This window comes from Carcharodon carcharias, chromosome 7 (assembly GCF_017639515.1).
Source record: "Carcharodon carcharias isolate sCarCar2 chromosome 7, sCarCar2.pri, whole genome shotgun sequence".
Classification (NCBI taxonomy): Eukaryota; Metazoa; Chordata; class Chondrichthyes; order Lamniformes; family Lamnidae; genus Carcharodon; species Carcharodon carcharias.
Genome location: NC_054473.1, coordinates 32176134 through 32202156, shown reverse-complemented (window position 1 = coordinate 32202156; position 26023 = coordinate 32176134). Strand labels below are relative to the sequence as shown.

The 26023-nt window shown below is 41.2% G+C and overlaps 1 protein-coding gene across 1 annotated transcript in view; it reads right to left on the bottom strand.

The window, feature by feature from the left end:
* hdac11 (histone deacetylase 11) overlaps positions 1-26023 on the bottom strand; it is a 118145-nt gene that overhangs the window by 28814 nt on the left and 63308 nt on the right. The window contains exon 8 of the mRNA XM_041191117.1: positions 19459-19521. Coding sequence (XP_041047051.1) covers positions 19459-19521 — 63 coding nt within the window. The remainder of the gene's footprint in view (positions 1-19458; positions 19522-26023) is intronic.

Below are 26023 nucleotides of genomic sequence, written 5' to 3'. Positions count from 1 at the left end.
TCCATTTAACAGTGAGATGTGTATTTTAGTTTCTACACTATTATATAATAAAACTCTTCACATTACAACAAAGCTCTTAGAAAAATTCTAATCCTCGTTGTGTTTACCACAGTATGAAGTGCTGTGCAAAGGTATTTCAGAACACTCATTAATCACATCCCACTAGTAGGCATAGACGCCACAGCAAAATCACACAACATCTGATATAATGCCAGGACAACAAGGGCACCTCAAGCATTTCCCTGCGTGTTATTATTATGTCCTTTATCGCAGTAGAAGTCAACTAAGCCCCTGTGTATTAATTTAAACTAAAATGGTCTAGATGTGATTTTTTTTCTTTGCAATCCCTCTGAGATCTTATCTTTCTCTGCAACCCCTCCCACTGGTTCTGAGGAATTAATATTAAAGTCTGATTTATTTAGTAACCAAAACACATTTCAGCAAAATATCCAAAATTTCTGTTTGTGATAAAATGATTCAGTTTCAAAAATACACCAAGAAATGCTACAAACCAAAAACTAGATTTCTAAGTATAGCTTTTGAATGATGTTATAGTAACGTCTGTACAGATGTAACCAAAATTAGTAAATGCATTTGGGTTTCTTTAATCTTACTTTTAAAAATTGTTTAGTTGTATGAAGTATACATGCATATTTGTTCGCAATACATTTTAATTTTTACGATGCTGACAATAACTTATATCAAGCCATTCAAACATCTTCAGCACTTAACATTAGACTATAAGTGAGCTAAGACAAAGAAATCAATGTCACAGACTTAGTTTCACTTTGACTTATATGTACTTTTGAAACTAAGTTCTGTAAAATAGCATACCCAATGAAGTACTATTTTACCAATTGTCTTTTCATGTTATTCAACTCCAACTAACTCTAAAACTATTGGCATCTTGAGGATGTTTTGCTTTGGAAACATTTAGCAATTTGAGACAAATGGAACCACAAGATGGAGCTGCAACATAACAAACAGGCTGATGATTTGCACATTACAGCTTGAGCTATCACGCTGTGCAATTTTTCATGTTTTAAAGAAACTAATCTCTGCACTTACATCACACAACCACAGATGTATCTCACACTGCAAGCTGGCAATACCTTGTGGCTAAACTAATCCACTCTTGAACACACTTCAAGATATTTACAAGGTACTTTCAGATGTAATTACTGTAGTTCATTAATGCTGTGCGATAAGCTTTTAAAAATGATGTATGAATTTGTATTTTACCCTGCTTACACAAACAGCTAGGGTTAGAGCAACTGTAGCATCTACCCAGACCTCATCATGAATTAGCAGTATAAACTGACCAGGTTCAATCTTGAAGTAAAATATATCTCAGTACGTTTCAGGACAATTTTAAAGGAGATAAAAACACTGTCATTAGATTTGCTGTTAAAGAATCATAGAATAGTACAGCATAGAACGTCATTTGGCCCATGGATTCTGCCATCTCCCTGCCTCCCACATCAAAACTGATTTGACTACATCTCCCCATCTTGTATTGTTAAAATTAAAGAGGCCTGAGTTTCTGCTTTTGTTCTGGTATATGTCACCCAAAGTTAATCATAACCAGCACAAAGGATCGTGGAATTTTAAGCACAAATCAAGTCTCCTGACCTCTTGCATAACATTCAAAGAAATTGTGTGAGAAGCAGGCCCTGCCCACAAAACTGGCAATGCCCCCAGGATGAATTAATCAGCACTGCGGGCTTCCACTAATTGAGCTCATTTGTGGGCCTTTGAGGAGGCGCTAACAATTAAACTGGCTCTTGGGTGCAAGGACACCAACAGGAACATTTTTAAAGGTTATGAATATATTTTTTGAAGGTATCAAGAAACTTACTATTGTACCCCAAGCAAATGGCTTTGTATATTTTTTTAAATGTAATTTAAGATTAAGTTGCTCACAATTGGTGGATTGACACTGTGATTAACAATGCTTTTTGTGATAAGCCTATTTTCAGCTGTTTTAAGCAAACAGCAGCAAGTTACCTCTTCTGAATAGATCGAAGGTTTTTTTAAATTACATTTTAAAAGGTTGCCCAATTACATTGCTTCATAGCAGATTCTTGTTCACTGATATGCAAATAAGTTTGAGTGAGGGGTAAAATAAAATTCTCAAAACAGGCCCAGTTTTGGGTGCAATTTGCACCTGTTTCACTGATTGCGCCCAAAACCAAAACTCAATCCAGTATTTTTGAACTGTTCAAATGCATACAAGGCTCAGGTAGGCTGTTAAACACATTGTCACAAATCACAAAAAAAAATCACAATTCCAGCTCCGTGACTGAGAACCAGCAAAGTAAATAATGTTACTGTGTATAAACATTGAATCAAGTACTGAGCATAAGTTGACACCAGGAGGCCATTAATGGACTTTGGGCACCACACAAACCTGCAGTGCAGAGAGCTGACTGCACAAAAGTGCAAGCTCAGCTCACTTAAATAATTCAGTGGCACTAGAAGCTCAGTAGGTTCAAAAAGGTCAGTTATGTGTTGTCAACAGTTCTTAAAGAGCTCCTGGTCACCCTTAGAGTTGTACAACCCTTGAAGAGGGAGAGAAACAGCAATATGAAGGGCACACATTAGTACAGCAACATTTAGTGGATGGGAACATTCTTGGAAAGGAATAAACCTTTTCCAGCAGCTTTGATGAAGATCAAGGCCAGTAATTTGGGACTGAATAGAGGGAGCGGAGGCCACTAAATAGCCCATCCCCTCCATAAGTTTGGACTCTTCACTGCCACATTCCACCGAAGCAAAAGGAAGAAAAAGTACCAGGGATGTTATTTCAATATTTGAAAACCTGTAAACCACCAGACTGGCTTCACAGTCAGAATTATGGTGCACAGTTTAAATTTCACGAGAAAATAAATCACATAATTTCGGTGCCCACATTTCCCCTTTAGAGATTTCTAAATCCACACCATAAAAAGAAACATTTCAGCTTTTTCCTGCATTACATGAAATGTAATATTAGGCAGGCATGCAGCACTATCAGGTGTCAACAGGCTTATTTTTGTGTTATAGGCAAGAAGTTTGGGTTTTGACTTCCGCAGGAAAAAAGGATAGTAAAATTGGACCCCCAAACATTGTTAGCAATGTTAGAATCCTACTGACTAAAAACATACTTTTAACTCATTCAGTCACCCTAAAGCAATAACTATAGTCATAGGCTTATATTCAGGGTTGATAGGTAAGTTGTTGCTTGGTTTTTGTATTGTCAGATTTTTGAAGTTGTTCATCAGTTTTCGCAAGTTTTCTAAGTTGGTGTGTCTGCCATTGTAGTCATAGGTTTTGACATATTGTTACTTGATGGAGGGTTTATTTGGCAAGGCAATTGGGCACATGTTGTGCTTTGTGTATTTTGAGCAATTAACTAAATGTGTCATATATTATAGTTCCCTTCTAACTCCTGCTGAGTGACTGGTTCCTTGTGGAAACAAATGTCCTTTCCCCTGGTCAGCCTAATGTTCTGCCACTGGTTCCTGCTGTCTGCCTTCTGCTTGCTACATGATATTTTATTTTATTTGAAAACACAGAAAAGGCACCAATAATTGTGGTCACTTTAGCTAGAGTGTTCTACATTCTTCCTTTTTTTAATCGTTTTTTGGAATGTGCATCACTGACAATTATGACCCATCCCTAGTTGCCCTTCAAAAGGTAGTAGTGGTCCTTGAATCACTGCAGTCCATGTACTGAAGTTGCTCCCATAATGCTGTTCAGTAGCAAGTTCCAAGAGTTTGACCCAAACTAAACAGGTGCTGCAGGGCCTGGCCGACCTGCGGGTGCTGCAGGGCCTGGCCGACCTGCGGGTGCCGCAGGGGGCGGCCGACCTGCGGGTGCCGCAGGGGGCGGCCGACCTGCGGGTGCCGCAGGGGGCGGCCGACCTGCGGGTGCCGCAGGGGGCGGCCGACCTGCGGGTGCCGCAGGGGGCGGCCGACCTGCGGGTGCCGCAGGGGGCGGCCGACCTGCGGGTGCCGCAGGGGGCGGCCGACCTGCGGGTGCCGCAGGGGGCGGCCGACCTGCGGGTGCCGCAGGGGGCGGCCGACCTGCGGGTGCCGCAGGGGGCGGCCGACCTGCGGGTGCCGCAGGGGGCGGCCGACCTGCGGGTGCCGCAGGGGGCGGCCGACCTGCGGGTGCCGCAGGGGGCGGCCGACCTGCGGGTGCCGCAGGGGGCGGCCGACCTGCGGGTGCCGCAGGGGGCGGCCGACCTGCGGGTGCCGCAGGGGGCGGCCGACCTGCGGGTGCCGCAGGGGGTGGTGAATGTTTAGAGCAGTGCACAAGGTGATGATCAAGTGGACCGATTTGTTTCAGATGGTGTCGAGCTTCTTAAGTATTGTTGATACACCTATCCAGATAAGTGGAGAGCATTCCATCACAACCATAACTTGTGCCTTGCAGGTGAGAAGCTTTAGGGAGTCAGGGGCTTAGCTGCTCACCATAAAATATTCAGTTGCTGATCTACTCCAATAACCATGTCATTTATGTATCTATTTCAGATGAGCATCCAGTGGTGCCCAAGATATTGATAGTCGAGAACTTGTCATTAAATGTCAGAAAAGCAGTTAGGCTCTCTCTTGCTGGAGATGGTCATTGTCTGGTGCAAAAGTTACATGCCATTTATCGGTCCAAGCATGGATGTTTTTTCAGTTTTGCTGCACGCTGGCATGGACTGCTTCATTATCTAAGGAATTCTAAATGGAGCTGAACACTGTGCACACATCTGTAAACAGCCCCACTCTGACCCTATGATGAATTGAAGGTCATCAATGAAGCAGGTGAAATAGTTGGGCCTAAGACAGATCCCTCAAGGATGTCAGATACAGAGATGTGCTGGGGAACGAGTAATTGGCCTTCAACAATCACGACCATCCACTTTTCTGTCAGGCACGGCTTCAAGCACTGTAAGAGTTTTCCCCTGAACACCAATAACTTCAGTTCTACTTGGTACTTGGGTCTCCTTGGTACCACACTCAGTCGAATGCTGCCATGATATAAAGGGCAGGCAACCTCACCTCAGGCATTCAGCCCTCACGTCCCTATTTGATATTGGAACAAAAGGCAGTAATATGATCTAGAATTGAGTGGCCGCGGCAGAACTCAAACAGAAAACATCAGTGAACAAGTGCCACTTGATAGCACTGTTGATGACATCTTCCATTGATGACTAAGAGTAAGCTGATATTACAGTATTTGGCCTGATTGGATTTGTCCCGCTTTTTGTGGACAGGGCATACTCGGGTAATTTTTCACATTGTCAATGAGATGCCTGTGTTGTAGCTGTACTGGAACAGCTTTGTTAGGGCACTACAGCCAGGATGTGGTTGGTACCAATAACCTCTGCTGTGTCCCTTGCACTCAGCCATTTCTTGATGCCAAGTAGAGTGAATTGAATTGGCTGAAGACTGGCATCTGTGAAGCTGGGAACCTCAGGAGGAGGCAGACATGGATCATCCACTTGGCACTTCTGGCTAAGGATAGCTGCAAAAGGGAAAAAGGGATCAATAATGTTTTTTTCAGACCTTGAGCATGTACAGGCCCTTAATATTACAGTGCTTCCCCACAGTATTATGACATGCTACATACAATGGGTGCACAACTAATGCCTTAATGCCTGATAATATGCGTGCTCTTGCCCGATGCACATTAATGCTATTGCCATCAAGCCTCACATTATTGGCTCTCCAAAATTAGTACAATGCACAAGCAAAAACAGCTGACTGGTTCAGAAACAATTTATTAAACTACAATTTGGAATGTCAAGATTTACACTTCTCTTTCACCCTCACATCTGGTCACAAGATCATAAACAAGCTATTCTGCAAAAGATTTCATTAGCTCTTTTAGATCTCATTTGGGAGCCCATTAAGCAAAAGAACAACACAATTTAAAGGACAAAACAAGAGAACCAATAACGCAACCTACAAATAAAGCAATCCTAGACCTCTATCTAAGGTAACAAATACTCTGCGCTGTATAAAAACTAAAGCAAATTATTAAATTATAATTTAATATATTGTTGCTCAAATTTCATTGGATAATTGCTTGTTGGTAATCAACTATCCACAATGTAAAATTGACAGCGAAAAAACACCAACATGCATCAATAATTTCATATTTAATCACCTAAACCTGTCACAATATCAGAACTGATGGTCAAATTATGTATAAACTCAGCAACTGCTGCACCCATCATTTAAATTTGTATTAAAATATATTTCAATAATGTAACCTGAACAAAAAATTCTAATTATCATTTAGAAGCACAGTAAATGCTTTCCCAAAGAGTAAACATAATATAAATGAATCTTATCTTTAAAATGAAATTTAATGACTTATGTTGTTTAACTCAAGGCAAAAATCGTTCGATGTCAATTTTCTTTTCTTTCAATGGGTAGCGATTTAAGATTCCATGATTTGCTCTGGTAGAACCTGAAATTTTATCAAAAGACCAGTCAGCCCTTCTTACCTGCAATGAAATTAGGCTCCTCTCAAATTATCCAATGTTCTCCCAATAAACTTTAACATCATTCTTCTGTAGTTATTCAGTACATTTTTAGTGTCCATCAATACAGGATTATCATCAATGATAACTCAGTTACAGCATTCAGAAAGGCTTTAAATGAACAAGTTTCCTCTAATCTCTTTCTTTAAATATCTCATACATACTGTATGACCAAGTAAACTGTAACTGGAAATAATCCACGTTTATGCTAATGCCAAGTTTTGAACTCTCCATGACTTTTTCTAATTTGTTACTCAAAGCAAAGGAAAACATCCGAATATACTGCACAGGGGACAAAGGGGGAGGTGGGAATGAACGTCAGAGAAAGAGATATTAAGAGGGGTGACCAAAAGCTTGATCAGGTAGGATTTAATAAAGGGCTCAAATGTGAAGAGGGAAGTGGGGAGGTAGAATTCCAGAGTATGAAGCTAGGTAGCTAAAGGCACAGACACTCAGTGTTACACTTCATCCTCCCCATGTAATTTGCAAACTGCATTTTGCTAGCAAATACAACAACACTGATATTGTGTTTAGAAATAAATTTCATATTGGGGCCCAATCCCAACACCAGACTCCCAAACGTCTCAGCACTGTGACATCCTGGGGCCTACTGCACCCACAAATCAAAGCTTCTGTTCTCTATAGTGATGCCATGGAAGGAATACACTGAAGGATACTTCCTAAACAGGGCAAGAGTTAATTAAAAACATAGACAAACAATAAAAAAGCCACAAAGCAAGTTGTACTCCTTTTGATTTTTGATCAAATGATAAAGCTTCTTGAATACAGATCAACACCCCAATTTCAAGATGGAAATTAGTTATTATAGATTTAAATAAATCCACAGACCCATAGAACACTACAGCACAGAAAACAGGCCATTCGGCCCTTCTAGTCTGTGCCAAAATATTATTCGTCCCATTGACCTGCACCTAGTCCATAACCCTCCAGACCTCTCCCATCCATGTATCTATCTAATTTATTCTTAAAACTTAAGAGTGAGCCTGCATTTACCACGTCAGAAGGTAGCTCGTTCCACACTCTCACCACTCTCTGAGTGAAGAAGTTCCCCCTAAACCTTTCCCCTTTCACCCTAAAGCCATGTCCTCTTGTGCTTATTTCTCCTAATCTAAGTGGAAAGAGCCTACTCGCATTTACTCTGTCTATACCCCTCATAATTTTGTAAACTTCTATCATATCTCCCCTCATTCTTCTACGCTCCAAGGATTAAAGTCCTAACCTGTTTAATCTTTCCCTATAACTCAACTCCGTAAGACCCGGCAACATCCTAGTAAATCTTCTCTGCACTCTCTCAATCTTCCTGATATCCTTCCTGTAGTTAGGCGACCAGAACTGCACACAATACTCCAAAGTTGGTCTCACCAATATCTTATACAACCTCACCATAACATCCCAACTCCTATACTCAATACTTTGATTTATGAAGGCCAGTATGCCAAAAGCTTTCTTTACAACCTTGTCTACCTGTGATGCCACTTTCAGGGAACTATGCATCTGAACTCTCAGATCCCTTTGTTCCTCCGCACTCCTCAGTGCCCTACCATTTACTGTGAATGTCCTACCTTGGTTTTTTCCTTCCAAAATGTAACACCTCACACTTTTCCATATTAAATTCCATCTGTCATTTTCTGGCCCATTTTTCCAGTTGGTCCAGATCTCTCTGCAAGCTTTGAAAGCCTTCCTCGCTGTCCACAACACCTCCAATGTGTCATCAGCAAACTTGCTGATCCAATTCACCACATTATCATCCAAATCATTGATATAGACAACAAACAACAATGGTCCCAGCACAGATCCCTGAGGCACACCACTAGTCACAGACCTCCAGTCTGAGAAGCAATCATCCACTACCACTCTCTGTCTTCTCCCACACAGCCAATTTCGAATCCAGTTTACAACCTCTCCATGGAACCTTCTGAACTAACCTCCCATATGGGACCTTACTAAAGTCCATGTAGACAACATCCACAGCCTTTCCTTCATCTACTTTCTTGGTAACTTCCTCAAAAAGCTCTACAAGGTTCGTTAAACACGACCTACCATGCACAAAGCCATGCTGCCTATCCTTAATCAGCCCTTGGCTGTCCAAATAATTGTATATCTCTCAGAACACCTTCCAATAATTTACCTACTACTGACGTCAGGCTCACTGGCCTGTAATTACCTGGTTTACTTTTGGAGCCTTTTTTAAACAACGGAACAACATGAGCTACCCTCCAATCCTCCGGCACCTCACCCGTGGCTAAGGACATTTTACATATTTCTGCCAGGGCCCCTGCAATTTCTACACTAGTCTCCCTCAAGGTCAGAGGGAATATCATGTCAGGCCCGGGGGATTTATCTATCTTTATTCGCTGTAAGGCAGCAAGCACCTCCTCCTCTTTAATCTCTATATGTTCCATGAAACTACTGCTTGTTTCCCTTCCTTCCTTATACACTATGCCAGTTTCCTGAGTAAATACTGATGCAAAAAAACTGTTTAAGATCTCCCCCACGTCGTGGGGCTCCACACATAGACGACCACTCTGATCTTCAAGGGGACCATTGTGTCCCTTACTATCCTTTTACTCTTAATATACTTGTAGAAACCCTTCAGGTTTACCTTCATATTATCTGCCAAACCAACCTCATGTCTTCTTTTTTGCCTTCCTGATTTCCTTTTTTAGTATTTTCTTACATTTTCTATACTCTACAAGTACCTCATTTGCTTCTTGTTGCCTATACCTGCTATACACCTCTCTCTTCTTCTTAACCAGATCGCCAATATCCGTTGAAAACCAAGGTTCCCTATGCCTGTTAACATTGCCTTTAATCCTGACAGGAACATGCAAACTCTGCACTCTTAAAATTTCGCCTTTGAATGCCTTCCACTTACTGAACACATCCTTGCCAGAAAACAACTTATACCAATCCACTCTTCCTAGATCCTTTCTCATTTCCACAAAATTGGCCTTTCTCCAATTTAGAATCTCAACTCGAGGACCAGACCTATCCTTATCCATAATTAGCTTAAAAATAATGACATTGTGGTCACTGGACCCAAAATGTTCGCCTACACATACTTCTGTCACCTGACCTGTCTGGTTCCCTAATAGGATATCAAGTATTGCATCCTCTCTCGTTGGTACCTCTATATATTGATTTAGAAAACTTTCCTGAACACATTTGACAAACTCCAAGCCATCCAACCCTTTTACAGTATGGGAATCCCAGTCAATATGTGGAAAGTTAAAATCTCCTACTATCACAACTTTCGGTTTCTTACATCGGTCTGCTATCTCTTTACAGATTTGCTCCTCCAATTCTCTCTGACTTTTGGGTGGTCTATAATACAACCCTATTAGTGCGGTCACACCTTTCCCATTCCTCAGCTCCACCCATATGGCCTCTGTAGACAAGCCCTCCGGGCTGTCCTGCTTACGCACAGCTGTGATATTTTCCCTGACTAGTAATGCCACTCCTCCCCCTTTCATCCCTCCCCCTCTATCACGTCGGAAACAAGGGAACCCCGGAACATTGAGCTGCCAGTCCTGCCCCACCTGCAACCAAGTCTCACTAATAGCAATAATGTCGTAATCCCACGTGCCAATCCATGCCCTAAGCTCATCTTCTTTTCCAACAATACTCCTTGCATCGAAATAGATCACCTGAGAACATTTCTATCACGTACAGACCCTTGATTTCTGTCTATACATGCATTCCTCGCTTGATCTTTATCCTCCTCCACCTCACTATCTGCTCTAACACTCTGGTTCCCAGTGTTATAACACAGCAGTTTATAAAGGCTGAGTTACTTAAAACCCCAGAGGGAAACTTTAAACAACTGTCATAATCTATGTTTTCAATTGGTATGTTTTGAGTTGCAGCTCTAAATTCAGGAATAAGATCACCAGTCTCAAGAGGTTTATACATTAAACTAAATGAAACATATATTATTTTACAACAAATTAAATACATACATATGGCTACAAATTACTGCTATCATAACTTTTAGCAAATTCCCAAATTAATCTCCACTAAAGCAACAACGACCAACAGACTTCAACAGACGCCAAAGCATTTTCACCTTATGAATTCAAACTGAAATTCCATTCAATTTGGTTTATTTGCAGACAGTTGTAGGCTTACAGGCTTAGATCTTACATGCCTCTGACCTGTACACACAAAACTCGTTTCTGTTATACTCAGCCTTCCCCTTTGAATGTAAATTTTCATTGTATCACCAGGCTCTTTAAAACCCTTTCATAGCACCAATTTTATTAGCAATATAAACATTGCTTGCTGTCTCCTAGCCAGGTGCAAGATTTCATTCCCACTCTGGAATGCTCTATCAACAAAATGCAAGTGTACCCTCCTCTGTTCACATCTCAAAACTACTATACGTTAAAGCACCCAGACTAGCTGGCTTTAATTCAATTAACACACCCACAGGCTAACCTCTATTAAAAACAATTCAAATAACATTATATACATTAATATCTCTGCATGACATCCCCCTTCCTATCAAAAAATGAACCGTCATAATTCTAAAAGACGGCTTCATACACACACACGTCCTTGGTATCAACAGATGGTGAGGCTGGGGTGCCACGGGCAGGTTTGTTTGCCCAGCAGTGAGGTTACCATTGTTCTCCCAACAGCCATGACAGTGCTGAATGTTCAGAGATTGAAGTTTGCAACAAGGCTTGACCATTGCTTATAGAAGGATGAGCGCATAATGATCTGGGGGACAGGGATGCACACTGACATTGTCTCCACATTAACTGATCCAATGTCCTTATTCTTGCTTTCAGCATCAGCGGAGCAGGGCCGGGAGGAGGAGGCACAGGGGCCCCCTCTCACACCTGAGGGGCCCTGAAGTCTTGGACTCATCAGTGTCACAACATCTCTGTCAGACAGGCACCAGCACAGATACTAGGTGGGAATTAGAACATCGGCTAGTGTCCCAGGGTACAGTGGTGAGGACACTTCACAGTCGCTAGAGGAGCTGGCAGAGACAGAGTGCCCATGGCGCCAGCAGTTGGAGGACTGCAGGGGACCAGGCACATGCTCAGTTAGTGGCTGATGATGTGCCTTTGGAGAGGTCTGCAACGCAGCTAACGCAGGAAATGCGGCCGGGTGTGCAGGAGCATCTGGTGGAGATGCATGAGGTGATGCTTGGCTTGGTGTCCATGGTGGAGGAGTCTACGCAGGCTCTTGCCAATGCAATAAGCCTCATGGCCATGCGTTCTCCATGGAGAGATTGGAGAGGCTCCTCCAGGAGACTAATCAGGGCTCCCTGAAGATGCGCTTGGACCAGCAAACCATCACATCGGCATTGAACTCAGCTGGTCAGTGCCAGTGTGGGAGATGGTCTGGGCACCAAGTTTCTCAGCTCGGTGCCCATCCATCCACGGTGAGCAGGGAGGTCCGAAGCGACCTCACGTCGGCGCAGCAGCTGCCTGTCGTCTCTGCGGGCTCCTCTGCCCCTCTGCCAGTGACTGTTGCATCCAGTGAGGCTGCGACAACTGGGGAGATGCCAGCTTTGGAACTGGCAGCTTCCTCCCAGGTGGGGCCAGCACAGGCTCCACGGGCCAGTGGATGACCGCCAATTAATTAATGGTGGGCACAATCAGATATCATCACATGCCTGCCCAACAAAATATCACAATGACGCATGGTAAGGTCAGGACGCTCGCCTGATGTCACCGCCCGTCATCTTACGTGTCGCCAATGGGAAAATTGTGCCCGCAGTCTCTTTTTTGATCATTGAATACCTTCTCTGCTGTACATTCAGCTTCCGTGAAAAATGCCCTATCAATTTTTCAATTCCAGTGTCAACTTCTTGTAACAGTACAGTCCCCCAATGCCTATGTCACTTGCGTCAATGGCCAACTTGAATTGCTTGACATAATTGGGTACTGCCAAAACTGGAGTAATAGTCAATACAGTTTTCAAACTATCAAATGACTCCTGACACTCCTGTGTCCATTGAAACTTCTTGTTCTTTTTTAATAGTTCATTCAGCGGAGCAACCACTCGGCTAAAATTTGGTACAAATTTCTGGTAAAACCCACTCATGCCCAGAAATCTCAAAACTTCTCATTTTGTTGTAGGCACTGGGAAATCCACAATAGCCTTGACTTTTGCATCACTTGGAGCTACCTTACCATGTCCAATGGTATAGCCGAGATACGTAACTTGCATTTTTGCAAATTCACTTTTAGCCAAGTTCACTACCAAATTAGCTTCTTGTAATCGAGTAAATAATTCTTCCGGATGCTGCAAATGCTCCTCCTACATCTGACTGAAAACTATTGGATCATCAATATAAACAGCACAATTACTTAGACCTGCAATTACTTTTTTTTGTCAGCCTTTGAAATGTCGCAGGTGCACTCTTCATACCAAATGGCATGACTTTACACTGATATAGTCCACTTGGCGTTATCAAAACTGATATCTCCTTTGCTCTCTCCAACAACAGTCCCTGCCAATATCCTTTTAGCAAGTCAAACTTTTTGATAATTTTGATTGTCCCACTTTCTCAATGCAAGCTTCCAACCGTGGTATGGGATACAAATCCGCTTTTTTCACTGTGTTCTCCTTTTGATATCCACACACAGTCTTTGTGTTCCATCCGGTTTTGGTACCAGTACAATAGGAAAACTCCAGTTACTGCAACTCAACTCAATGATATCATTTTGAAGAATGAAATCAATTTCTTTCTGCACTTGTGATAACTTTGCCAGATTTAATTTACAAAAATGTTGCCTTATTAAAGGTGAAACTTGTACCAAGACATCATGTATAGCTAAATGTGTCTTTCCTAGTTTATTCCCAAATAGATTTGTGTGATTTGCAATAGCTTTTCCAAATCACTTTGACACTTGTTTGGAAGGTAACTCAATATTTCATTTAAATTTCAAGCACTTCCTCATTGTCCAATTCGATTAGAGGAAAATCAATTTCAGAGTCCTGCACTTCTACCTTTTTCTCATCATCCACCATCACCAATCCGTCTTTTTGTTCTCTTCTTTCTCCTATCTGGAGTATTTATTAATTTATTTGCTTCACTCAATTTCTTTTCAATCCTGTAAGGCCCATTAAATTTAGAATTTAATAAATCATCTAGTACTGGTAACAAAACTAGTACTTTTGCTCCAGAAACAAAACTGCGAGTTTTAGCTTTCTTATCTGCTTTCATTTTCATCACTTGCTGCGATATCTTTAAATGCTCCCCAGCCAACTCACATGCTCTGTTCAAACTTTCCCTGAAATTTGATACGCAATCTAGGAGACTAGTTTCTGAATTTTGACCCACCGATTTCTCATGAATCAATTTCAGTGGTCCCCTTACCTCATGATCATAAACTAGTTCAAAAGAGCTAAAACCAGTCGATGCATTAGCAGTGTCTCTAATAGCAAATAACAAAAATGGAATTCCTGTATCCCAATCCTGTGGATAACCCCAACAGTATGCTCTCATTATAGTTATTAAAGTTTGATGCATCTTTCTAAAGTTCCTTTTGACTCCAGATGATAAGATGTTGACTTAAACTGTTTTGTCCCCAAACTGTTCATTAACCAGTTATGATATGAAATTTGACCCCTGATCTGATTGTATTTCCATAGGAAAACCATATCTTGTAAAAAAATGTAATTAACTCCTCCACAATCTTCTTAGTTGTAATATTTCTTAAAAGGTATCACTTCGGGAAACCTGGAAGACACATCCATTATTGTCAGTAAATACTGATTTCAACTTTTAGCCTTAGGGAGGGGTCCTACACAATCAATCATGACCCTGGTAAAAGGTTCTTCAAATGCTGGTATTGGGATTAAAGGCACCGGCTTAACCACTGCTTGTGGTTTTCCTGTTATTTGACATGTATAACAGGTTCTACTGAGTTTGACTACATCCCTATGCAATCCTGGCCAAAAAAGTACCTGTGTATCTTTTCCTGTATTTTCTTAATTCCTAAATGTCCCTCCATTGGAATTTCATGAGAAATCCTCAAAATCTCATTTCTAATGGATAACAATTTGATGCATCTCTCCCCAGCTTTCATTTTCTGAGACATGATCCGACCTCCATTTTCTCATTTAAATATTTCCCTGAAGGTAATAACATACATGAATGCATTTTGCTTCTGTTTCTGAATAAGCTTTCTGATTTAACTGTTTTAATTGCAAATCATTTTTCTGTAACCTCACTAACCTCCTTGAGTTAAACACTTCAGCTGAATTGTCCTGTAGTCTTTCCTCCTGAACAATGCTATCAAACACAGTGCCAACTAACTGGATTTCAGCATCTTCTCCTTGCCTTTGAACTGCCTGCCTTTCTTGCTTATCTTGTTCTTCCCAATGAGCCTTTGATCTCGTTACAACACAATCAGGAAACAATCCAGGAGGTTCCTTCTGTAATATCTCTGTTGAAAACACTTCTACAGGCTGCTCAACTACAAAAGGCATCACCCACATTTGCAATCCAGCTATATCATTATCCAGAATAAACTGAACTCCTGCAAAGGGCAATTTTCCACCTATATTTTCCAACTATAACTTCACCTGTCCTCCATTTGCTCTTTAGTTTTACCTTCCACAATGGAATAGATTTAGCATCTCCATGAACCCCACTTATTATTATTACCTGCTCCTGCAATGCTCCCTTCGAACAACAAATATCACTATCCCACAACATTAAGGATTGACTAGTCCCTGTGCTCTTAAAATTTTAATATCTTTACCTACTCCATCCTGTACACCCGGAAAGACTTTCCCTTCACATACAGAATCTTTAAACATTTCTGCAACCTGCTCCTCAGAATTCTCTTGGATAAATTGTGAACACATTCCCACTTCTTCACCTATCAATGAATCTCCATTTCACCTGTACACAAACCAGTGGTTTCTCCTGTGCCTGAACCTCAGAACCAACAGTACTTTTACTTCCAGAGTTTTTCTGTACCCCAATAATTCCAACAGATTTTTCCAGCAATCTCCAACACACTGACTTCGTGTGCCTCACTTTATTACAATGAAAACACCTCAATTTTCGAATGTCACTTCTACCTTCAGCACCTTCCTTTTTATTCTGAGAAAATACTTCCTGGGAACTTCCAGCTACTCCTTCTCTTCCCTGACTACCTAACTTCCTTTCACCTTCCCACTTGCTATCCTTTTCTCATTTTAAAGGGTGACTGAAAAAAGATTTAGCTCTATGAACTAACTCAAAATCATCAGCTATCCCTGCTGCTTGTCTTACAGCATTAACCCTCTGTTCCCCCACAGGAGTTCTCGCTACCAAAGGGATTGAATCTTTAAATTCTTCCAAAAGAATTACTTCCCTAAGAGCTGCATACATTGTCTCTATTTTTAACACCCGTATTCACTAGTCAAAATGCTTTGTTTTACTCCTTCAAACTCAATATAAGTTTGCCCAGGCTGTTTTCTCAAACTCCTAAATTTCTGCCTGTATGCTTTAGGAACCAATTCAAATGCACTCAAGATAGCCTTTTCGCCACATCATAATTCACCAAGATTTCTTCTGATAGCAAAGCATATAGCTCACGTTCTCTACACATTAACTTAGACTATAATAATAATGTCCAGTTTTCCTGTGGCCATTTCATCTGCTTAGCTAGCTTCTCAAATTAAATAAAGACTGCTTCAATATCTTTCTCCTCAGACTCTGGAAGAGCTTGTACAAACGTAAACATCTCCCCACTCTGGAGTTAAGTCCTTTTTCACAAGGTGGCGTCTCTTTTCAACTGCCAACATTTTCAGTTGGAAATTCTCTCTCGCTCTTTTTCTCTTTCCTCCCTCTCTATCTTCACAATTTCTAATTCCCGTTCCTATTTTCTCTCTCTCTCCTGCCTTTCTACCTGTTCCTTTTAAAAGCCATTTTTCTGTCCTTAAAAATTCAAGATTTTTCAGTTCCTTTGCTTGTTTAAATTCAAGCATCTTCATTTGTAACTGAAGTCTCACTACCTCGAGCTGTGACTCACTAGTGTCAAGCTTCACTTCCAACTATAGATGCTGTGCTATACTTTTAATCAGATCTGATTTCCTAGCCCCCGCAGGCAACCCCAATTTTAATTTATCCGCCAATCTGTTAATTTACCCTTGGTTACTTTTTCCAACACAGAGTAATATCTTCCACTCCCAGACAAGTCTTCACAATTGCCAAAGCCATCTTGCAGTCTCACCAATTCCTGAATTCAAACTGCTTAACATACTTGTATCCTTTAGATTCACCAATTCCAAACCAATCAAGGAATTATAAATTTTTATCCCATCAAGAGCCCCCAGCAGTTTGTATAGGCTGAGTTATTTAAAAGGCCAGGGAGAAACTTTAAACAACTGTCATAATCTATATTTTTAATTGGTATGTTTTAAGTTGCAGCTCTAAATTCAGGAATAAGACCACCAGTCTCAAGAGGTTTATATATTAAACTAAATGAAACATATTATTTTACAACAAATTGAACACGTACATATGGCTACAAATTACTGCTATCGTAACTTTTAACAAATTCCCAAATTAATCTCCACTAAGGCAACAACAACCAAGAGACTTAAACAGACACCAGGCCAAAGCATTTTCACCTTACGGATTCAAAATGAGGTTCCTTTCAATTTGGTTCCTTTGCAGATAATTGTAGGCTTACAGGCTTCAATCTTACATGGCTCTGACCTGTACACACAAAACCCCTGTTATACCCAGCCTTCCCCTTTGAATGTAAATTTTCATTGTATCACCAGGCCCTTTGAATCCCTTTCATAGCACCAATTTTATTAGCAACTTAAACATTGTTTGCTGTCTTCTAGCTAGGTGCAAGATTTCACTCCCACTCTAGAATGCTCTATTCAACAAAATGCAAATGCACCCTCTACCTCTGTTTACTCCTCAAAACTGCTATATATCAAAGCACCCAGATTAGCTGGCTTTAATCCAATTAACACACACACAGACTAAACCTCTGTTTTTAAAAAATAATTTCCAATAACATTATATACATTAAAATCTCTTCCTGACACCCAGGATAAGGAAGATAATTTAGCCTGGACCTCCAACAGGAAAGAAAGACAGCAATAAACTAGATCCTGAATGCCCACAGTCCTTCAAATGATGACTCATTGAATTATAAGAACATTTCTCAACATCTCACCAAACTCTTCTTTCATCAATGCCAACCCAAGCTATGGTTCATCTTGAAAAGATGTCCTGGATTTGCCTTATGCTTTCAAGAATAAATCTCCAGTTTCTCCAGTTCAATACTCATGAAACTAAGAATCACTGTTGCAACTTTTCTCCGAAGTGCCTCCAAGGCTAGAACATTCCCTTTGAATATACTTGAACAAAGCAGTACACCGTACTCAAGACACGGCCACATCAATGTGTAATTTCAGTATGACCTCCCCTATACATTACTGATTTAGCTATGTAGTTCAGCATTAGTCCCCATTATGGGTTGCTGCTTAATGTTCTTTTTATAAACAATAGTTGATATTCTGAAAAGCTGCAATTTGAGCTTTGGTTAAATTAAAGAAAAAAGTTAACTAAAATCTAAATGAAGCAATGGCTCAGCCTGTTATTCCACAACCTACTTTGGGTTAAAACAAGGGTAATTTGGGAGCACAACTTGCTACAGAGTAAAAACAGAAAATGTTTAAAATATTCAGCAGATCTGGCAGGATGACTTTTCATCATCAACCTGAAACCATTTCTCTCTTCACAGATGCTGCCCAATCTGCTAAGTATTTCCAGCGTCAACAGTATTTTGCTTTCCCTACAGAGTGGGTTCCTTAGCTCACCACCCTCTCTAGGAAAAGTACAGAGCGGAGGTGCTGAATACCAGCACTCAGAATAATGGAGAGAATTAAATACATGTCCCCTCTCACCACTAATTTATGACTGAAAATGGGCAGCCAGCAGTTGAAAATCCACTGATGTCCCAGATTCACAATGTCCAACTCAAGCAGGCTTACAAATGGGGGAGCAGCCTGCCCACTTGAAACAGGCATAAAGCTTCTTAAATATGCAAAATTGACATTCTATCCTGGTTGTAGAACTCTGTTGTTAGGTTCAGGTACAAACAGGTTGAGCATTTTCCACCTAATTGTACCAAACATTGAGTGGCCTCACCAGCAATACTTAAAGTAACTGCTGGAGGCAGCGCAAAGTAGCGTCATGTAATTTAGTGGTTTTTTTTATTTTTATGGGCCTAGGAGAAGCAGGAGATTCCCTCCTGGCTCCACAAATAAACTCCTGACCCCTCCTATACTTTCTGGATTGCCACTGCCGACCACAGACCTGATCTGCCAGCCAACTAACAGCCAGCCAATTACCTGCCTTCCACAACAAGTGAGCTGCAGCAGGATACCCTTTTGTTGCCAGCAGCTTGCAACTGCTGATTGCTAGCATTTGAATGAGGTCCAAAGCCAGAATGGCGATCTGCTGACTTTGTGCCTGCTTTGGAGGTCCATCAAATTTCTCCGCCAACAAGTCAATCCAAGCTACCACTGTATGCCTCCCAGTGAGTAATCAACTAACCACAGTCACTGCCAGAAAAATGAAGCACAAAATATACCAATGCTTTTTGGCTTGGGGAATCCAATGTTGGGGAAAGGATAATCATTTGATTTTACGGTAACAGTAGCACAATGAGAAACTTTCTTTCTTATATCAATTCACAAGGTAGCCTGCTGTATAAGAAAGTATTTACTTTACACTCTGATTGTAGAATGCTTAAGTTATCTACACCATTTGTGACAATACAAATCATTTGGCTTCTTATCAGTCCATTTCTGACTTGAATGTTTGCAATGTAATTATATCAGCAAGTCAATTACATGCTTCTGTTCATAAAACAGGAGGAAGAAAAAGATGACATTTTTCACTTCAATGTAAAATGATTGTGAGAAATTACCTGATGTGCATCCAAATCAATGATCATAGCCTTAGACACCGCCTCCACTCTGTCAAACAAAAACTGCAACAAAAGTACACAGTCATAATGACACTCCAGCAAAGCCAAAGTAGCTGCAAATTACACATTTAGAATTACTGCACATAACGTCAAAAACTTTTCAAGAATTAGGAAACTGTTAATCTACGAAATGCAAAAAATGTTAAACAAAAGGTGCCAGGCAGAGTGGAACAATGAGATCTTGTTACCAATTAATAAAAAAAAAAATACTCTTACATTTGCCACATACTTTCAAACTCAAGTGACCACTTGGATTTGAAATTAGAGGAAACATGGATATAAAGATGACGTGCACAGAAAAAGAATAACAAAAACTTGGAACAGAAAGAAACTTGCTTTATAAAAGTAGAAATGCAAATGTGTGCTTCCACACAAGCAATTTCAAAAAATGTTTAAAATATTTGACTATTATAGAATTTTTGTAGAGATGTGAAGATGTCCACTAAAATGTACATCAGGGCAGCAGGATCATTCCCTATCCATGATGTGTCATGAAACCTTTATTACGCACAATGAATGCTTACTGCAGCATTCACAGCTGCGCTGCCTTAGGTATAATACTGGTAGCCTGGTTACAGTTCAATGGCACAAGTAGCATTATAAACCATAAAACAAGACAGTTCTCTTTCTCCAAACAATGACAGATGATTGTGGACACTTGACACCTGTCTCTGAGAGAATATGATCTTATTCCATCAGGAGATTTCTCCTTATCCTACCTTATCTCATTAGTTCCATTCAACAAAGAGCACATTATAGCATTACTGACATTTGACAATAATAATTACAATTTTAACTAAATAAAATTATTTTAATAAGATGACCGTGCAAAAAATGATCTGTTATTTTTGTGCAGTGTGGGATATCAGCGCTAACTAGCTATTCCCAACATCAGATTTTGATGATCTTGGCAACTGCACAAGTTTCCCTTTTACTGGCCCAACACTGAGGAACAGGAATTAAATCGGGGCAGATTCAGCCTTACTATAAACAAAATTACTCAAGTAACAGAGACAGATCAACTGGTACAGGATATTTTACTAGATTGTCTCAACTGGTTGAATTCAGTTATTTATGTTAAATCTACAATGTGCTAGAATAAATAAAATGTTGAAAAGGAGGGCACGCCAGGGGCAGCATCAGGCATACCTAAAAATGAGGTGGCAACCTGGTGAAGCTACAACATATGGCTACTTGTGTGCTAAACAGCATGAGCAGCAAGTGGTAAACAGAGTGAAGCGATCCCACAACCAGTGGGTCAGACCTAAGCTCTGCAGTCCAGCCACATTCAGTCATGAATGGTGGTGGACAATTAAACAACTCACTGGAGGAGCAGGGTCCACAAATATCCCCTTCCTCAATGATGAAGGAGCCCAGCACATCAGTTCAAACGATAAGGCTGAAGCATTTTCAACAATCTTCAGCCAGAAGTGCCAAACAGATGATCCATCTCAGCCTCCTTTGGACGTCCCAGCATCACAGATGCCAGTCTTCAGCCATTCAATTCTCTCCACGTGATATCAAAAAATAGCTGAAGGCACTGGATACTGCAAAGACTATGGGCCCTGACAATATTCCAGTAACAGTACTGAAGACTTCTGCTCCAGAACTTGTCACGCTCCTGGCCAAGCTGTTCCAGTACAGCTACAATGCTGGCATTACTCAGCTATGTGGAAAATTGCCCAGGTATGTCCTGTACACAAAGAGCAGTACAAATCCAACCCAGCTAATTACTGCCCCATCAGTCTATTCTCCATCATCAGTAATGGAAGGGATCATCAACAGTGCTATCAAACGGCACTTGCTTAGCAATAGCCTACTCACTGACGCCCAGTTTGGGTTCCGCCAGGGCCATTCAGCTCCTGACCCCATTACAGCCTTGGTTCAAACATAGAGGAAAGAGCTGAACTTCCAAGGTGAGGTGAGAGTGACTGCCCTTGACTTCAAGGCGACATTTGACTGAGTGTGGCATCAACGAGCCGTAGCAACACTGGGAATCAGGGAGAAAGCTCTCCGCTGGTTGGTCATACCTAGCACAAAGCAAGATGGTTGTAGTTGTTGGAAGTCAGTCATTTCTGCTCCAGAACATCACTGTAGGAGTTCCTCAGGGTAGTGTCCGAGGGCCAACCATCTTTGGTTGCTTCATCAATGACCTTCCTACCATCATAAGGTCAGAAGTGGAGATGTTTGCTGATGATTGCACAATGTTCAACACCATTCGCGACTCCTCAGATACTGAAGCAGACTATGCCCAAATGCAGCAAGACCTGGACAATATCCAGGCTTGAGCTGACAAGCGGCAAGTAACATTCATGTCACACAGGTGTCAGGCAATGATCATCTCCAACAAGAGAGAATCCAACCATTGCCCCTTGATGCTCAATGGCATTACCATCACTGAGTCACCCACTATCAACATCACTGGGGTTACCATTGACCAGAAACTGAACTGGACTAGTCATATAAATGTTTCGGCTATAAGAGCAGGTCAGAGGCTAGGAATCGTGCGACGAGTAACTCATCTCCTGATTCCCCAAAACTTGTCCACCATCTATAAGGCACAAGTCAGGAGTGTGATGGAATACTCCCCACTTGCCTGGATGAGTGCAGCTCCCACAACACTCAAGAAGCTTGACACTGTCCAGGACAAAGCAGCCCACTTTTGGCACCACATCCACAAACATTTACTCCCTTCACCACCAAGGCACAGTGGCAGCAGTGTGTACCATCTACAAGATGCACTGCAGGGATTCACCAAGGCTCCTTCGACAGCACCTTCCAAACCCACGACCACTACCATCTAGAAGGACAAGGGCAGCAGATAGATGGGAACATCGCCACCTGGAATTCCCCTCCAAGTCACTCACCATCCTGACTTGGAAATATATCATCATTCCTCCACTGTTGCTGTCAAAATCCTGGAACTTCCTTCCTAACAGGGCAGCACTGTGGGTGTACCTACACCACATGGACTGCAGCAGTTCAAGGAGGCAGCTCACCACCACCTTCTCAAGGGCAACTAGGGATGGGCAATAAACGCTGGCCCAGCCAGCAAAGCCCAAATCCCCTGAATGAATAAAAAAATAAATGAATAAAAGGGAAAGTAGGCACTTGGATAAGAAATTGGTTGAGTGACAGGAAACAGAGGTTAGGGATAAATGGTTGTTTTTCAGATTGGAGGACGGTCTGTAGTAGAGTTCCCCAGGGGTCAGTGTTAGGACCCTTGCCTCTTCTTGATATATATTAATGACCTAGACTGTGGTCTGCAGGGCATGTTTTCAAAATTTGCGGATGATACGAAGATTAGGGGCATTGTCAACTGTGGTGAGCATAGTCTTGAACGTCAAGAGAACATAGATATATTGGTGGATTGGGCAGGCAAGTGGCAGATGAAGTTCAATGCAGAGAAGTGTGAGGTGATTTATTTTGGTAGGAAGATTGTAGAGAAAAAGTATAAAATAAAAGGAGAAACTCTAAAGGAGGCGCGGGAACAAGTGCCCTTGGAGTATATGTACATAAGTCATTGAAAGTAGCAAGGCATGTTGAGAGAGCAGTTAATAAAGCATATGGTATCCTAGGTTTTATTAATAGGGACATTGAGTACAAGAGTAAGGAGGTCATGTTAAACCTGTATAAGACGCTAGTTAGGCCTCATCTGGAGTATTGAGTCCACCTCTGAGCACCATACTTGAAGAAGGATGTGAAGGCTTTGGAAAGAGTACAGGGAAGATTCACTAGAATGATTCCAGGGATAAACAATTGTAGCTATGAGGATAGATTGGAGAGGCTGGGTGTGTTTTCCTTCGAGAAAAGAAGGCCGAGTGGAGACTTGATAGAGGTATTCAAGATCCTGAGGGATATGGACAGGGTAAATAGTGAGAAACTGTTCCCACTCGAGAGCATCAAGAACTAGAGGGCACATATTCAAAATAATGGGCAAAAGGAGTAGAAGTGACGTGAAGAAAATTTTTTTTATCCAGAGGGTGGTTGGAGTTGAAGTTGGAACAAACTTCCTGAAAGAGTGTTGGAGGCAGGTTTGATCGAGGTATTCAAAAGGGAACTGGATTGCTATCTGAAAAGAAAGAATGTGCATGGTTACAGGGATAAGGCAAGGGAGTTGGATTAGGTAGAATGTTCTTTCAGCGAGCCAGTGCAAACCAGATGGGCCGAATGGGCTCCTCCTGCACTGTAAAGATTCTGTGAAAAGGATAAATAAAGACAGAATGCCATTTCAAACTAAACTATGAGATAAGGACAAGGAGGCAACTGTTTCCAATCAGTGTAGAGTACATTTTGAACTAAAATTGTGAAGCTCTCAAGAACACAAAATGTATTCAACACAAAGAAAAAAATTCCAGGTAGGAAAAGTGGGAGTAGAAACATTGCTGTAATGGGAAAATGGGCTTCTCCCTGGATAGCGGAACATAGAATGACCAAGTTGCCTCTCTCCTCCATGTATATCCTTGATCAAGATACATTAATTCTACCATTATACTACCAAAAGCATACAAGAATTAGGAGCAGGAGTAGGTCATTCGGCCCTTTGAACCTGCTTTGCCATTCAATAGGATCATTCCTGATCTGTTTCTGGCCTCAACTCCACTTTCCTGTCTGCCCCAAAATCCTCGACTCCCTTACCCATCAAAAATCTAACTCAGCCTTGCACATATTCAATGACCCAGCCTCCAATGCTCTCTGGGGAAGCAAATTCTACAGAAAAAAATTCTCCTCATCCCAGTCTTAAATGGGAGACCCCTAATTTTTAAACTGCGTCTCCTAGTTCTAGATTCCCCCACAAAGGGAAATATCCTCTCAGCATCCACCCGGTCCATTGCCCTTAGGATCTAATATGTTTCAATAAGATCACCTCTCATTCTTCTAAACTCTAATAGGTAGAAGCCCAACCTGCTCAACCTTTTCTCTTAAGATAAATGCTTCACCCCAGGAACCAGTCAAGTGAACTTTCTCTGAACAGCTTCTAATTCAATTATATCCTTTCTTAAGTAAGGAGACTAAAACTGTATACAGTAATCCAGATGCACTCTCACTAAGGCCCTGTACAGCTTGCAGCAACATTTCCCTACTTTCATACTCAATCCTCCTTGCATTAAACACCAACATTCCACTAGATTTCCTAATCACTTGCTGCACCCGCATACTAACTTTTTGTAATTCATGTACCAGGACACCCAGATCCCTCTGTATCACCAAGTTCTGCAGTCTTTCTCCATTTGAATTACATACTGCTTTTCTATTCTTCCTGCCAGTGTGGACAAGTTCACGTCTCCTCATTATACTCCGTCTGCCAAATTTTTGCCCACTCACTTAACCTATCTAAATCCCTTTGTAGACTCCATGTCCTTTTGACAACTTATTTCCTACCTATCTTCGTATCATCAACAAATTTAGCCACCATACATTCAGTACCTTCTTCCAAGCCATTAACATAGATCATAAATAGTTGAGGCCCCAGCTCTGATCCCTGGGGCACTCCACTAGTTACAGCTTGACAACCCGAAAGTGGCCACTTATCCCTACTCACAGCTTCCTGTTAGCTATGCAATCCTCTATCCATGCTAATATAACCCCTTACACCATGAACGCTTATTTTGTGAAGTAACCTTTGATGTGGTACCTTATCGAATGCCTTTTGGAAATCCAAGTACAGCACATCTACATATTCCCCTTTATTGTTACTTTCTCAAAGAACTCTTAATAAATTAGTCAAACACTTTTTCCCTTTCACAAAACCACATTGACTCTGCCTGATTGCATTATGATTTTCTAAATGTCCTATTACATCCTTAATAATGGATTCCAGCAACTTCCCTATGGCAGATGTTAGGCTAACTGGCTTAAAGTTTCCTGCTTCCTGTGTCCCTCCTAGAGGAGTCACATTTGCAATTTTCCAGTCCTGGGGACCTTTCCAGAATCTAGGGAATTTTGGAAGATCACAACCAATGCACTTACAATCTCTGCAGCCACTTTTTAAGACTCTAGGATGCAGGCCATCAAGTCAAGGGGTCTTGTCAGCTGTTAGTTCTAATAGTTCTAAAACCTTTTCCCTAGTGATTGTGAATGCTTTAAGTTAACTTGATTTTCAAGTATTCTTGGGATGTTTTTGTGTCTTCTACAGTGAAGGCAGACACAAAATACCTGTTCAAGGTGTCCGCCTTTTACTTGTTCCTCATTATTAATTCCCCAGCCTCACCCTCCAAGGGATCAATGATCACTTTAGCTACTCTTCTCCTTTTTAAATATGTTTAGAAACTCTTATCTGTTTTTATATTTCTAGCTAGCTTTCTCTCATACTCTAATTTTGTCCTTTTTTTAAGTTATTTTTTACTGGTTTCTAAAAATGTTTCCATGTATATTGTCTTCTTTAACGCCCAAGCCATATGCTTGTTAACACGAGTCCTGTTCCTCTGCAAAAATCTACCAGTTTTTGGCCTCACTCATTTCTCTTTCCAAGACCATATGGTCCTATTCCTTTGTTGTCACTTCC